Here is a 16549-nt window from a genome sequence, read left to right as displayed (position 1 = left end):
GAGAAATGTACGATAGTAGACGACGTAAATTACGACTTGGCTTTTCGTTTGTTTGATACTTATCTTAATGGCTCGTCAAGGGCTCAGAAACCTGTGCAATGGAGGTAGATGCTGCTAACGATGATCCGATAATCATCCACGTAGTAAAGTGAAGAGATTTTTTTAATTTTGATCTAAAGAATAACTCAATCATAATTACAATGTCGAAAAAATGTAGAACAGAACACATACAAATTCTTTAGTTACAAATCTTTGATACTCGTTGCAAGTCGGGCGCATGTCAAGCAGAGATCGTAAAATGTTATCAGAACTTGCATTAATGCAACTCATTGCATGTCGAACTTCTTTCTCACACGGCAAGAAACCATACGATATACTAGGCTATACGACATATAAATGCGAATTATCGCCGACATGCACACGGGATCGATTGTACGACATCAATTCAACATGTGCATGCATTCGACATTTGTTAGAGACTTAAACTCGCGCGAGAATCCAAAACTGTTTGAAATTCTGCTGTTTGGCGAGCACTGTCACATGTAGTCGAATTAGTCTGTTTTAAAACGGCTGAAACTTCAGACCATTCAGAAACATTTTTGGTGAAATAAGGTAACCAAGGAGACACCCTGTATTTACTCTAGAAAAAGGTTTTCCACTTTCTTAGAGGCATCCATGACGACATTTTCACTTAATTTCAAGGAATTGAATACCATTACCAGATTTTATTGAGTTCAGAGTTTGGTATATTTCCAGTCAAACGCCGGTTAAAGCCTACCCGAGGTTTCAGGACTATTGATATAGTATTTCTAGTTAAAACATTGAGTTGTGGTCCTCTACGTAAAAGTTTATCCCGTTCTTACTTGTAAGTTTTAATGTTTAAATGCCTGTAACATTTTTTGTTGAAATAAATACATGTACTTACCTTATTTATCTTTTTTTTTCTCTTTAGCCTCTTCTTGCCTCTTTTATTCAAACATCAAATACCACGCGTTTTTTTAATTGAAAAATTCGACTATGGTCGAATACTTCAGTCCGTACATGAGCGATGATATATATAGAAAAAGTGGATTCTTGAACGATGTTCACGTATATCTTAATATGTGTGTGATGCTTTTTTCCTAATTAGAAATCACTGGCATCAAAAACAATCAATTGCAAATTAAATGACTTGTTGTAAATGAAATAATATCGAATCATTTGAAAGTGTTCTAACTTACGTTTAAGTAATGCTTCGAATATTTGTCCGTTACAACTCCCGGCACGGAAATCGCAGGATTCTAAACAGTACGGACCAAGTTTACCAGGACTGCACTCAAAACAGTGGCCATTGTCCCTATAGCATGTTTTATTTCCACCGCATGTGTCTGGAGAAAAGAGTTAAGTTTTTTATGTCAATGAAAAACAAATTTTCCGAAATTTTGAAGGCGGTTCGTCATAGGTTGACGTTACACAGTTACCTTTGCAGGATGTTTCACAAGTTTCTCCCCAAAATCCATCGTTACACCCGTTTCTGCAATGTTCAGATATCCGATCACATTTTTGATTTCTGCAACCCTGTGGACAAGAAAGGTTGCAATCAAGTCCGTGGAAACCAGAAATGCATTCCTTGCAACCCAGGACAGGATCACAGTCTTGACAATTTTTACAAGTCAAACTACAGTTTTTGCCAAAAGTATTTCTTTCACACAGTTCGCAGTCAGGTCCACGGTGGCCAGACAAGCAGTAAGTACATCCTAGAACTGAATCACAAAACGAGGTTTCACAATTAGAAGAACATTTCCTATCACATTTTTCTCCATACCACCCATGGGAACAACTTGATTGACAGATACCCGTGTTTCCATCACACCTGTTGCCTTGACAATTTCGGCACTCATTCTCACATAAGGAGCCATATGTTCCTAAGCTGCATTCTATATAAAATAATTTATATATATATATATTAACTGATGAAAATTCATCTTTTATTTTGGGTTCGATTTACATAATTATGTATGCCAGTGTATTTATCATTAACATCATCAACTACGTACATAATCCGATTTTTTTTGTAAATCATTACTCAATGAAAATTGGAAAATCAAAATGCAAATAAATCAAATTAGTTTACACGGAATTATTTTGCAAAAAGAGCTAAAGTGGACTTGGTATAATCAAATTTCGCTTATAATATAGCTCTTGTGCAAACAATTGACATTAAATTGTAATGATAAACAAATTTGTCTAACATGCGTAATTTTGAATTTTTATTCATAATTTTCATTTTTAGAATATTGTTTTCTATTGAATTTTTAATTCCTAATTTAGATCGCTTTTCGGAGCTACATCCATGTATAAACCGTAACAGAATACACTTAGTATAGGTTAACTAATTGAGCGAAGTTCTGTCTTAACCAATTCAAATTTGTTGAATGAATTATATATTTTCAGATTTAATTTCACATAACGGGTAAGTATTTTTATACAAACTTACGATACACTTTAATCTCAAACACTTGAAGCCTTCCATTGTAGGTATCTCTCATAATTACAACTTGGTTCCCAGTCAAAATCCCGTTGTTGTTACATTTCAATTTTACGTTGTATCTATTCCTGGTAGTCCTGTAGAACACCGTACACAACATGTCGTCAGACAAGGATAGTGACGTCGAATTTGTGACGTACACGTAGTAAGGGGAAGTAGCCTCTACAAGAAATTGATTCTTCATAGATAATATACACACTTATACACTTATTATATAATACAATCCACTTCCATTTAAACATTTATTTTGTACAATGTAAGTTGCAGGGGATGGAGGGTTATTAATGTTTGACCGTCCTTAACTTACACGTGTATCACACATCAAATGTTATTTTAAAGCCATTTATTAAATGTATTATATTAACGTGTATGTTGATTATTTCGATACTTCAAAATATCTTTCACTGCTTTTAAATTAACCTTTTAAAGAAGCCGGGGAAACAAAATGAAATTACTTTCTCTTTACTCCGAGTACCCAAACTCCGGCATCAAAGGCAGAAAGCATCTCGTGTTGCTCTGTAATTTTAATCTTTTTAATCTTTTTTTTTTTTGGGGGGGGGGGGGGTGGGGGTTATTTGCAATCATTAAAAAGAACTATTTTACATTATTGGGAGTTGATTTTAATCAACTCTCCTATGCAGTTACTCTGGCAAACCGAAAGTGAAACAGTGTTTGGACCTAAGCACAAATCATCACCGCTGACAAGACTTAGATCTTGAAAATAACAGATGACACAGGATGAATTTCTGCCATTCAGTCAACTGAATGATAACTGAATGGTCTGGAAAGGTGACTGAATGGCACACATATGCCATTCAGTCACATTTCAGTTACCTTTCAGTCACCTTTCAATTGACTGATTGGCAGCGATTCATCCTGTGTGAATTCGGTTTACTGTATGCTGAACCATTAATTTTCAAGGTAACCTTGAAAATAGTCAGATTTTAAATAATACGAATAATTTAGATATTTTTTGTAGTCGTATGTATTCCTACGCCAGAGTTCAATTTAGTCTCGTTCAAACAGACGCTCGGCTGTATCCGTAAATCTCAGACAAACAGAGTCTCTCTTGGTAGTCGGAGATTAACGGAGACAGTCGAGCATCTGGTTGAACGAGACTAGAGTTCAATATTTCTTGGATCCAGACATGTGTACAATTTTTAACTGGGTTTTCCAGCGGAAAAATCCGGTTATTAAAATGATGAAAATGGCGGGCGGGCGGCTGCCAAAAGGGTACCCTCATTGTACGGATAACTCCTCCTACAGTTTTCAAGATAGTTCTTTGCACGCAAGATGTTCTTTTGCAGATCAATTGTACATATATCACAGGTGTGCATATTGCTAGGATTTAGATTTCTGATGATTTATGAAAAAATACCAGCTTTTGAACTTGGTCATTTTTTGACAAAATATTGCATATAGGGTACCCTCATTGTACGGATAACATCTCCAACAGTTTTCAAGATAGGAAATTGTTCATTTGCAGATCAATTGTACATATATCAAAGGTGTGCATATTGCTAGGATTTAGAATTTTGATAATTTATGAAAAAAAATACCAGCTTTTGAAAATATTGCATATAGGGTACCCGCATTGTACGGATAACTCCTCCTACAGTTTTCAAGATAAGAAGTTGTTCATTTGCAGATCAATTGTACATATATTAGAGGTGTGCATACGCACATTTCTAGGATTTTGAATTCTGATAATTTATGAACTCATTTTTTGGCATAATATTGCATATAGTGTACTCCATTTCACTGGATACGGTCGGTAGTGTTTTTCAATTCAGGGTTGACATGGAATATTGATACAGTTCAAATAAAAGAAAACCCGGTTTGCTGTCACATTGACAGCTTTTCACTTGTTAGAAATATTTCGATTACTGATAGTTTGATGGAATTAATTCTATCTTTAAATATTACACAACATGATTCAAATGGGGTTTTCTCGAAATTCTTGTCGGAAAAGTTCGAGAATTCATTTTATTAAAATGTGTGTAATTGAAATACAGATTAGAAACTACTTGCCATGCAAAATAACATATCGTTGATTTTAAAATTAATAATAATCGATAAAATCAACTCCCGTCAGTACTTCAGTACTTTGATTATATATCAATAATTAAATTATTATAGCAAAAATATTTTATTAAACTAATAACGACACTAAAAGCAACGTTTATCGCACTTGCTCAACATATAAAATGAGCCTAACTCCGGCACTAACACAGGATCTATGATGTGTCAAGGATTAAAGATACACTTTAGTGCGCCCAAGATAGTTAAACACTCAAGACGTTTTAACACATTCATTTGTTGAATTTGATCGTTGTAAATTGCTGACCAATGATTGCAGATTTGTGACATGCGCAAAAAATAAAAAAAAAATCGCACTTGATTTCCCGAAAGTGTTGGAGTACTAAAGGGTTGTGAGAATTTTATGCGATATACCTATTGTTAAGCTGATGTAAATGTGTCCTATTTTGTATGTATCGGCCAATGTCACCGTCAGCTGAGGGTTTGTTTCGGATTTTGTCAAAGCATATGTATCAGAATCTTCGTCCACGGCGTTATTTGCAGGCCTCTCTATTTCCTGGTATGTTTCGGTCGACGTTGAAATTGCTGATATTCCATAGGCGATGTTTTCTAGAATTTACATTATTAAACGTTCTGTCTATAAATCAAACGAGGAACATCTATCCAAATTTTCTGTTACAATTGTAAAACAAAATTCAAGTTTTTTTAAGAAGGAAACATAATGTTGCCATAACCCATGGACCAATATTTTTATTGTTATTTACAAGTTGATGTCCATATGTAATGTAAATGTAAGCATTCAAATGTATAGGTACTTACTTCTCTGACAATAATTAGATGTTGTGCCGCTCCACCCCATTGCACAACTCGAACAAGTGCGCGAACAAGGAAATTGACAATGGCAATTACAACTGTCCTCGTCAGTGCATTGAGCTATTTGAAATGTTATTCTGTATCATTTCACAAATACACAGTACATACATGTACAACAACACTGGTGAAAAATGTTGTTGAAATTAATGGGTTTTTAGAAGTTATAATTATCTTCACAGTCATTTTTTTCTACTTGTTAATCTTTGAAAGATAAATATTACTTTTTGAAAAATATGTACGAAAAAAAAATAATTCACTTAAAGACATCTTCTTATGTTACTGTAAATATTCTAGTATGTAGTCAAATTTTATTGGTGTAACAAGTTTTGAAATTTCGTGAACTTTTACCTCGAAATTACAATCATGTATTTATTGATATAAGTTTGCTGAATGCTGCAGGAAATACAAATTATGCATACATGTAAATTCATAATTTATTAGTAATTACTGTCACGTGTAAAATTATGAGTGAAAAAATAGAATTATTACATTGGATTTTTCATCTCAAAATTGGACATGGCATACATGTATGATTGTGTGCTTGTTATTAATAACATTTTTGTAATTATAAGATTAAATTGTTCGTGTTTCGCATTTATAAGCATTGATAACATTGAACACTTCCTTGCATTAATACCTTATGAATTTTAATAATAATATATATTCAAAATGAATTTTAATCTAAATTTAATTACTTACATTTAATGATCTTTAAAGACGAAAATATCGCTAAAAGTTGCAGCAAATGAAACATGGACTCCATTACGATAGATATTTTATTTCCCGTTTTTTTATTTATCTCACTTTTAATACTTCCGGGTGTTTAAATTATTAAGATTATGTTCCATTATTAACACTTAAAATGAATTAAAGTGGTTTATCTGGTCCCATCAGAAATCGTTATCTCCAGGAAAAAACCTACACTATGAACAGACTAGAGAGATACAAAAACTGTTGAACCAAAAAATCCAAATGATAACAAAATCATAATTGAGTCTTGCATTTGGTAATAAATTTTCATTGTGATATAATTATCATTTATTGAGCATTTATTAAAAAAAAAGTTTTATATGAGCACATTTTATCCATACATTTGTAATTATACATTCAGTTGATTAAGAATTCTCAAGTACATGTACATGTACTCTGAATCAACATAGCTACTAGTATGTAAAAATAATATGTTTAATATGATTGATAAGTACATGTATCAAATTATTTAGTTTGTTATTGCCTGACTGAACGCAATTGAGGATCAAATTAAATTGAATTTAACACTGTCACCGAGATTTATATAGAAATCGTTTTCTTTCCTAAATTATCCTGGATTACAATACCCCATTTTGTGTTTTCGTTGTATGAATTATTAGTGTAAATCGGCATACGTACACGTATATCGATCATGCGAACAAATACTAGTTATAAAGATTAATTGACGATTACATTTATTTCTTCCCGGCCAACGTGCATTGTTTTTATTTCATTTAACAGTAACATATAATTAAGGGATGATTTTGAACAAGGTGATGAGTACATGGCCAGTTCAAGTTATCTATTTTTCATCTTAAGTTGATGCATTTCGAATTATAATTCATAAGGGAATCTTTACGGACCACCGAACCCCCTTAATTATATTATTTCCCCTTTACCTTACAAGCCCTCCACTGTCAAACTATATTCCGGTAAAATAAATAGCTCCCACCTGCTTACATGTGTATACCTGTTATAAACTAAACTATTATCATTTGTCCGAACGGTCTTCCGTAGGTGATAAAAAAGGTTTAAAGGTCAATGATCAACTAAGTTTCATTTTATTAACCTGTATGCGGAGCTAGTTTCAAATTATAGGTAAGCAACACACACGCTTTGTTTGATAAGGAGAAAAATAGAAATATTGACATTTATATCAAATTTAAATCTATATAATAACTTAAAATGGTTTGATCCTGTTCGCTAAATTGACTAGCGAGTTCTCGTAGGCTATTTTATGTTTGCATGCAGTTCTCCAAGATATTGTTTTGTAAGTGAACGAATCATCCTGAAAACATATGTAGTCTTTTAAACGTAAATTATGGGTATTAAATTATTTGTTATGTGGTTTCATTCATTTAAAAACATGTAAAAACATTAATGACGGTAAAGAAAGTATGGAGATCCGTTTTTGCATATAACTCTCTCTCTCTCTCTCTCTCTCTCTCTCTCTCTCTCTCTCTCTCGTGAGATTGGCTAGAATTTAAAGCTGCTTGGTTCGATTTTATATCAAATTTTATGAATGCTTTTAAACGATGGTTATGCTAAGTATATGTATCAGTCAGTTAAGCCAAATTTCAATGAGGAAAAATACGTACAAAATTTGCTTACAAAATAAACTACATAAAAGCATACCGCGTTATTTCGCCTCAAGTTAAATTTCACTCCTGACGAAGAGATGGGTATGGTTGTATTACGACTTTGACATCGCTTTGAATAAAGGTGGAAATGACCAGACAAATTACAAATAAACATGTGTACGTTTTGTTCGCTAATATTTCTGAAGTTTGCTTTCTTTACAATCGGTGCATAGCATGCGGGTTGAATTACACCAATCATTCGGGGGACGAAACCAAACGGTTTCCTTTTCTAAACATTCCCGTGATGCATTATGGTTTGTTTTTTTTCGTTTGCCCAAAAAGAAATTATTTTTATTTACTTTGAATATGTCTAACTTAAATTTAAAGGAGAATGATTCTGCTGGTGTAAATAGGAGAAATTCCATAACTTTCTAAGATAAATGGTTTGTATGAAAAAATATTTGATATTGTAATCACCAGAAAATCGGACCAAGCAGCTTTAAATCAATGATTACTCAATGATAAAATCAATGATTATTTACTCTTTTACAGATAAGATGGATTTCTTTGATTCTGCTAAAGCCTACTATTATGAAACGTTAGACAGAGGAGGTATTTATATATTTGTTGACCAGATACATGTATTTACATTTACATTATATTCTATTTTTCGTCCCTCTTTTCTTATATGTTACATAATGAAAGTTTCTCCATCATTAAAATCGTAATTGTTGATGCACCACCCCCCCCCCCTCCAAAAAAAAGAAACCCGTACAGTGAAATCCGTATTTTTTTTTCAGACAAGAGAGTCGAAAACTGGTTACTAATGGCAACACCAATCCCAGTGACTATGTTTTTCTTGGCATATATCGCTATAGTTTTGATTGGGCCTCGTTTTATGGCAAATAGGAAACCTTTTAACATCAAGACCTTGTTGTTTCCGTATAATGTCGCTCTTGTGATTTTGTCTGTGTATATGTTCACAGAGGTAAGAAAATATATATATCATTTTAAAAGTTCTATAGGACAACTATTCGATGTAAATGACCACGTTTATATTGCAAAATACCAATACAATATTTTAAAGTTTTTGCCATTTGGTATTTACTTTTTTCATTCTTTCTTTTTTTTTTTTGGGGGGGGGGGAGATGCACGTGGTTTTGGGGTGTTTTTTTTTTTAAATAATGGTAGTTCATTTAATTTTCGTATTAAAAATTGACAATCATAACCTGTTTGATATAACTATGAAAATCAATTTTCAGTTTTTGATAACCTCGATCAAGTCCAACTACAGCTATTTATGTCAGCCTGTCGACTATTCAGAAAGTCCGTTAGCAATGAGGGTATGTCAGAGTTCAGACTAACGGGTTTTTTTAATAATAAGTTTATCGACACTGTCAGATACAAATCATAATAATAGTAAGAATTTCATGGAACTTAATTTTTTTTTAAATATGCATGGATTATATTTATAATCAAGATATTAATCAAATTACTACATGTTAATTGATAACACTTTTTAAAATTCTAGTATATTGATATCTTAAATCTCTTTGTTGACTCGATCGCTTACGCAAAATATTGTCACTTATCGCTCCTGGTTTTTTTTTGGTTATAGATGGCAAATGTCTGCTGGTGGTTTTTCTTCTCGAAAATAATTGAGCTGCTCGACACGGTAAATATTTTCATTAATACCATCGATGCTGCTGTCAGTACCATGGTATGTAAAGCAATATGTTCCTGTAAGAAGCAAAGTTCTTAAACCAATAACAAGATCATCTAAAACAAAAAGAACAAAAATCAAAAAATTCTTGGTAAGACTTAACAAAATCCGAATGATTCTGAGTACGAATTAACAAAAACATTTTCGATTTCAAGAACGACTTAACAAAAAAAATCCGAATGTGTTCAAGTACGACTTAACAATTATTTTTGGTACGAGTTAATTTTACACTGAACATTACGCTATTTTTTAAACCAAGGACGCGGAATCAAAATTTCCAGAAAAATAAATTTTTAAACCCCGATATCTCTGTACGGAAGTTACAGATTTTCATTTCCAGCCTTATTACAGAGGTAAATCGACCAAATCATAACCATTGAAAATTTCAAGCCTCTATCTTAAAACGTTTTTGAGAAACGCCGCGGACGAAATGACTTTTTGAAAATTTTAAAAATGACGTTACGTCAAAACGGAAGTGACGTTGTCAAAAAAACTTTAATATCTTTGAGGGATAATAGTTTCACATTATCTCTGAAAGTTTCATTAAAATCGGTTAGAAACTTTTTGAGTTATAAAGCCGAGAAGGGGGTCAGAAAAAAAGAAGAAAAAGTATAATAACTAGAGCAAAGCTCGTTGCAAAGCAACGAGTGTGTATTCCGTTAATGTCGGAAGAAAAGCTGGACGTTCCTGTAAGAAGCAGAGCTCTTAAACCAATAACAAGAGTAACTAAAATAAAAAGATTAAAAAAATCGAATTATTCCTGGTACGACTTAACCAAATACAAATGATTTTATGTACGACTTATCAAAAACCTTTCCGATTTCAAGAACGACTTTACAAAAAATATCCGAATGTGTTCAAGTACGACTTAGCAATATTTTTGGTACGAGTCAACTTTATTTTGAACATTACGCTATTTTTTAAACCAAGGACGCGGAATGAAAATTTCCGGAAAAATCAATTTTTAAACCCCAATAGCTCTGTAATGCATCCTCCGATTTTCAAACAGATTTCAGTGATAGGTTCAGATAATTAAGTTCTACAAAATACGTATATTTTTTTTATTTGATCAAAAAATTTAATTTCTCGAAAAATTAGAATCACTTCCGGTTTCGACTGGAAGTGACAAAATACATTTTTTTGTAAAAATGCCATAAGTTAATCCGCAGATTTACAATCACAGAAACCTTCAAGTCTTTATAAACAACCGTTTACGAGAAAAGTCCTGGACAAAATCACGTTTTGAAAATTTTTGAAATGACGTAACTAGAAAACGGAAGTGATTTAATGACTGAAACTTTTAAAGCTTCAAGGGACAAGAATTTAACATAATCCCTGAAAATTTCTTGCAAAAGAGTAAGTTACTGTAAATTAAACCCAGTTTTACTCGCGTGCGACAAATATTCGTGATATTCGCAAGAGCCTTGTCGTCACATAAATTTTTCGCCGCAAACTTTTTGGATAATCTGCGTCTTGATCGCAAAAATTAGTTGTCAGGAACCAGTTTATCTCAAGTAAATCTCAAAATTAAGTCGTCTCGAAAAAAATTTGTTTACAGTATCTTTTTGAAAAAAAAATTATTCTAAATATTCCCTGATAAAAAACATCATTCATGAAGTTTTGTTTTTTTAACAGGTGTTCTTCATCATGCGCAAGAAGTTTGATCAGGTGACCTTCTTACACGTGTATCACCACAGTACTATGATATATAATTGGTGGTTCGGGGTCAAATACGTTGCAGGGGGTCAATGTAAGTGTTGTTCACAATATTAATATTATAAACTGTCAGTATGAAGCATAAAAAGTGAATGAATTTGATAAAAAGTTTAAATTTTTAAGATTGTTTTATAAATTAAAAGACAACTTTCATAACTTTCATTCTTTCATTGATATTGAGTATTTATTCCACGTGACTGTATATTTAAGATAGCATTAGTACAAGTATATTTTGATTTTTTAGCGTTTTTCACTGGTATGCTGAATTCGTTTGTCCACATCTTTATGTATTCTTACTACGCCCTCTCACTTCTTGGACCAAATGTTCAGAAGTATCTTTGGTGGAAGAGATATCTAACGAGGCTTCAACTTGTGAGTAAAGACCAAGCAGCATCTTAATAATAAGTAAAACATTTAATTATAAGTATATTATATCTTTTTAATGCTAGTATTTCCTATGTAAAATTACATCGAATAAACATGCTATCCTATTCAACCGTGAAATAGTAAATTATAATCGTGCTATACTACCAAGGTGGATAATCAAAACTATTCACTGGCGGCATTCGATTACCCTCGTTGTGAATTTAACATAGCGATTCGGCTCACATGTAAACTCGGAACATCTCGGGTTTACATGTAATCCGAGTCACTATGTTAAATTCAAAATCCGTTAACTCTTAATATTTGTTTACCATCAAGAGTATCTATACATCGCCGATATGCAAAGTTTTCTTCGGTATATTATAATACCTATCTTACTCACTATTCGTACGATAGCTAGTTTATTGACCCCTCGAAAGCAATTATTTCACTCGGCGTCGCCGCGTGATATTGCCGTTGTCTCCGGAGGGGGGTGGGGGAGGGGGGAGGAGGGGAATAAACTTGCTATCGACCTCATACACCCCTACGAATGTTATTGTCATTTAAATTTTAGACCACGTGGTTTTATTTGACTCTTTCTGTTTCGCATGCGCAGTAAAAATCGTGCCTCGTGTTTATCTAAGGTAGTACAAAACAGATAAGCTAAATTTTTCCTATTATTCAATTTTTTTGAAATTTTTATATTTTTTCTTTGGAATGAAATCTTTTAATATGTAATATTTGAAAAAAATCCGACCTCACAATTTTTGCCCCCATCGTCCCGAACCTACCATTGGGATCTCCTTTCAGTGGAGTGTAAGTGGAGTGTAAAATGAAATAGTCACTGTTATAATTTTCTATGCCATTGAGTTATTTTTCAAGATATTACACATATCTGTGCTACTATTTAGACAGGAGACCTTATCGTTTTTTAAAAATACTGAAATAAAATCTAACTGGTAACTTAAGATAATTTTCATGCAATATAATGTAAAACTAGTGCTTGTGAATACTCTTTTAAGAAGAAAATTTGCAGCACTTAAAGCTGCTTGGTCCGATTTTATATCAAATTTTATTCACGCTTTTAAACGATGGCTATGCTTAGTATATGTATAATAATAGACATTGCAGTAGTTTTTCCAATCAATTATGCCAAATTTCAATGAAGAAAAATACGTACAAAATTTGCTAACAAAACAAACGACATAAAAAGGTACCGCGTTATTTCGCCTCATGTTAAATTTCACCCCTGACGACGAGACGGATATGGTTGTATTACGACTTTGACAGCGCTTTAGATAAAGGTCGAAATGATCAGACAAATTACAAATAAACATGTGTACGTTTTGTTCGCTAATATTTCTGAAGTTTGCTTTCTTTACAATCGATGCATAGCATGCGGGTTGAATAACCCCAATCATTCGGGGGACGAAACCAAGCGGTTTCCTTTTCTAAACATTCCCGTGATGCATTTTGGTTTGTTTTTTCGTTTGCCCAAAAAGAAATTATTTTTATTTACTTTGAATATTTCTAACTTTGAAAGGACATTGATTCTGCTGGTGTAAATAGGAGAAAGTCCATAACTTTCTAAGATAAATGGATTGTATGGGGAAAAAAATGATACTGTAAAAACAAAAAAATCGGACCAAGCAGCTTTAACGGTATCTAAAAAGAAAATGTATTATTCAAATTTGAATAAAATTTAACAGTATGATTGGCATGACCCTGTAATTAAAATATGTCAAAATAAAGAAAATTTAACCATTGGTTTTAGATTAAATAAGGTTTAAGTATGTTTGACATAAAGCTTAAACACTGGTGGTGGTTGTGTCTAAATTTCAGGTCTTTACTTTGAAAAGAACACAAGTTACGCATTTTTAAATGATATATGGCTAAATTGCACAAAAATCATATGAACACCATCCAAATGTATGTTTCAAAATAATCGAAATACGTTGTATCCTAAATTGATTTGGCCTTGAGTAATTGCTGGGTATGATTTATATTTTTTTCTTAAGATAATGGACTGAAATAAACTTTTACATCATATTTAGTCATTATGTTGTGTATTTCAGAAAATATTTCAAATAAATAATTTCAGGGGTGTTTCGTACTACCTTAATAGTCTATTTAAGAGAATCTAGATAATTGTAGTCAAATATTAATTTTTGAGGTTTATTGATTTTAAACTTTATTTTCATTAATTGGTGGATAAAATATGTTCTACAAATAAACGAGACAATACAAAAAATTGTTATATTTCTGCTGTTGCGACAACTAGCATGCGTAATAGTGATCCCCTCTAAGAATTAATTTTCAATCCGCGCCTGACCTAGTAATAACATCAATAGTGAAACAGACTATATTGCACACCACAAGCATCAAACATGGCTATGATTTTATTAAGCAACCCAATGTTTATATTATCAACCACTCTACACGTGGTTCAACACGAACGATAACTCTGTTCTAAATATTATCGTTTAATTTAAAAACCGCTAGATGGTGAAATAAGACATACATCTTAAAAGATGTTGATGTTTAACATAAATCAAAGTAGAATATGATATAAAAATCACTTATACTTCCGCTCGAAATTTCACAGGAACTGAACAAATCTCAGTAAAGTCTCGTGAACTTTCATTCGAGCACCTCTGGATTTATTACATACTTAACAACGATAAAGAAAACATTCCGAACACATTCGCAGGGGTGTCATAGCCAGTAAATAGGTACATGATATGGTATTTCTAAGACGTAAAATGACGGCATGTCTTTGTGATTATCTTTGGAATTTCGATATGTAAATAAAGAGATTTTGTAACCGGCTGTAAACTATCTGCATAATAGATTAAAATTTATTTGTTTTTGGGTTTTTTTTCAGACTCAATTTTTCGCTTTTGTGGTTCATACCGGATACAATCTTGTGACAGACTGTGATTTTCCTCAGACATTTAACATTGCTGTTTTCATCTACGCGATCTCCCTCATTGTGTTGTTTGGAAACTTTTACTATAGAGCTTACACGCTGAGGCAGCGGGAGAGCAGGGCAGACAAAAAGGCATCATAAACATTTAACATGTATATATTCAGACAATCATATATCTTAGATACCGGTAATCATTAATATGAATGTTTGGTCAGAATGTTATAATAATTATACAACAAAAGAAGTTGTATATAATTGTGTTGATTAACGTATATACATGTAGTTTATAAAATATCTTTTATTAGAAATAGTGAAAAATTACAAAACCTTATAAAAAATAAAAACATCACAATTTAAAACTTTGTTGGTTTTATTTAAACAATGATATGTTTTTTTTTTGTGATTCATGCGGTATATGAAGGTGGCGACATTGCAGAAAAAAATACATAACTCGCGGTTATGTAATATTTTTTGCAATGATCGCTACCTTCATAACTCATATGATTCACAAAAGAAAGCATTATAATATTTATAATTACATCTATCTTTCAACAAAAGTAAGAGAAATTTACTAAATTATTGTTAATGTACATCAGTAGGTTAAAAGAAACGGTCATGTCGTTTTTTATTGGAATTTGAGTCGGGCATCATCATAATTATTTCGTGCAGTCCGTGATTTTGTAAAGGTCGATGAAGGTTTCAACCAATCGATAAAAGGGACGTGTAGAATTAAGTCCTGCATGTTTCTACAGAGCATAACTGTACAGTCAATTTTCGTAAGAAATAGAGGAAAGCATAATCGGTGGATGTAAATATTTAAACAAATAAAAACTTCTTTCACGCGGAATATAAAGGTGGCGACATTGCAGAAAAAATACATAACCCGCGATGATCGCTAGCTTCAGAACCTGCATAAATCATCTAAGAAACATTTCATTGTTTATATTTTATAAATTAATTACACCTTTCTTTTAACTAAGTAATAAATTCCAATAATTATAAAAAGTAAATGAAATTAACTAAATTACTGTTGTTGTACATCAATACGTTAGCTAAATGTAACAGACAAATCGCCCACTATGGTTTAAGTCTGACTTCATGATTATTTCCTGCAGTTCTTGATTTTTCTTAGGTCGCTGTAAGTTTTGACCAATCGAGAAACGGGACCCTTCCACAAACCACACTAACTCACCCTTCTCCCTCCCTCACTCAACTCTCTGTATCCCCCACTCACACGCCCTTCTCTTTTCCCCTCCCACTCACTTGTCCCTCTCCCTCTTCTTTTGCATGCCCCTCTCGTTCACTCCTCACTCGCCCTTCTCTCTCAACCAACTCACTTACCCTGCTGTCTTCTTACCCCACTCTCTCCGCTGTCTCTTACCCCAGTCACTCACCGTAATCGTTCTTACCCAAATTATTCAAACCCCTCTCTCTTACCACAATCACTCACCCTGCTCTCCCAACTTACTCAAACCCGCTCTCGCCTACCCCATTTACTCTCATTCGACTCACCCACCCCGCTTTCTATCACCTCACTCACTTTCACCCCACTGATCTCTCAACCCGTTCTCTCTTTCTCTTTCTCTTTCCCTCTCTCTATCTCTCTCTCTCTCTCTCTATCTTTCTCACCCCACTTTTTCTCACCCCACTTTTTCTCACCTCACTAACTTGCCACACGTTCACACGCCCTTTCTCCGTCATTTGCCCTCTCTCTAACCCCACACTATCGCCCTCTCTCAGCCTGCTCATTCGCCCAGCTCTCTCTCACCACACTTACTTGCCCTACTCTCCTACCCAACTCACTCGCTCCACGCTCTCATACCTCTTTCCCAAATTACTTGTACTACTCTCTCAACCGCTTCTCTATCTCTAACCCCAATCACTCGCCCCATCTGCACTTTATCTCTCTCATCCCACTCACCCGCTTATCTCCTTCTCTTACATTAATTTCTCTCACTCCACTTACTCGCCCCCTCTCTCTCTCTCATTCAAGGCACTCGCACCACTCTCTCATCCCACTCACTTGCTACAATCGCTTACCCTACTCA

General features: G+C 33.3%; 2 protein-coding genes across 2 annotated transcripts; one reads left to right on the top strand and one right to left on the bottom strand.

The window, feature by feature from the left end:
* Positions 1-551: 551 nt before the first annotated feature.
* On the bottom strand, positions 552-6203 carry LOC128168312 (uncharacterized). Its single transcript, XM_052834529.1, has 6 exons — positions 6140-6203; positions 5387-5500; positions 4982-5176; positions 2477-2689; positions 1461-1916; positions 552-1367 (listed from the first exon to the last, which is right to left on the bottom strand). Exons 1-6 carry the CDS (start codon positions 6201-6203, stop codon positions 1126-1128), a joined length of 1284 nt encoding a protein of 427 aa, XP_052690489.1. The 3' UTR covers positions 552-1125.
* A 1009-nt stretch (positions 6204-7212) lies between these two features.
* On the top strand, positions 7213-14879 carry LOC128168310 (elongation of very long chain fatty acids protein 4-like). The gene is made up of 8 exons (XM_052834528.1): positions 7213-7288; positions 8323-8382; positions 8571-8758; positions 9033-9113; positions 9389-9445; positions 11129-11243; positions 11454-11581; positions 14457-14879. The coding sequence occupies exons 2-8, from the start codon at positions 8328-8330 to the stop codon at positions 14640-14642; spliced, it is 810 nt and encodes a 269-aa protein (XP_052690488.1). The 5' UTR covers positions 7213-7288; positions 8323-8327; the 3' UTR covers positions 14643-14879.
* The last annotated feature ends 1670 nt before the right edge of the window (positions 14880-16549 follow it).

The sequence above is a fragment of the Crassostrea angulata genome, chromosome 10, assembly GCF_025612915.1.
Source record: "Crassostrea angulata isolate pt1a10 chromosome 10, ASM2561291v2, whole genome shotgun sequence".
Taxonomy (NCBI): Eukaryota; Metazoa; Mollusca; class Bivalvia; order Ostreida; family Ostreidae; genus Magallana; species Magallana angulata.
The sequence above is the reverse complement of the archived record's forward strand: the minus strand, read 5'-3'. Positions and strand labels throughout refer to the sequence as shown.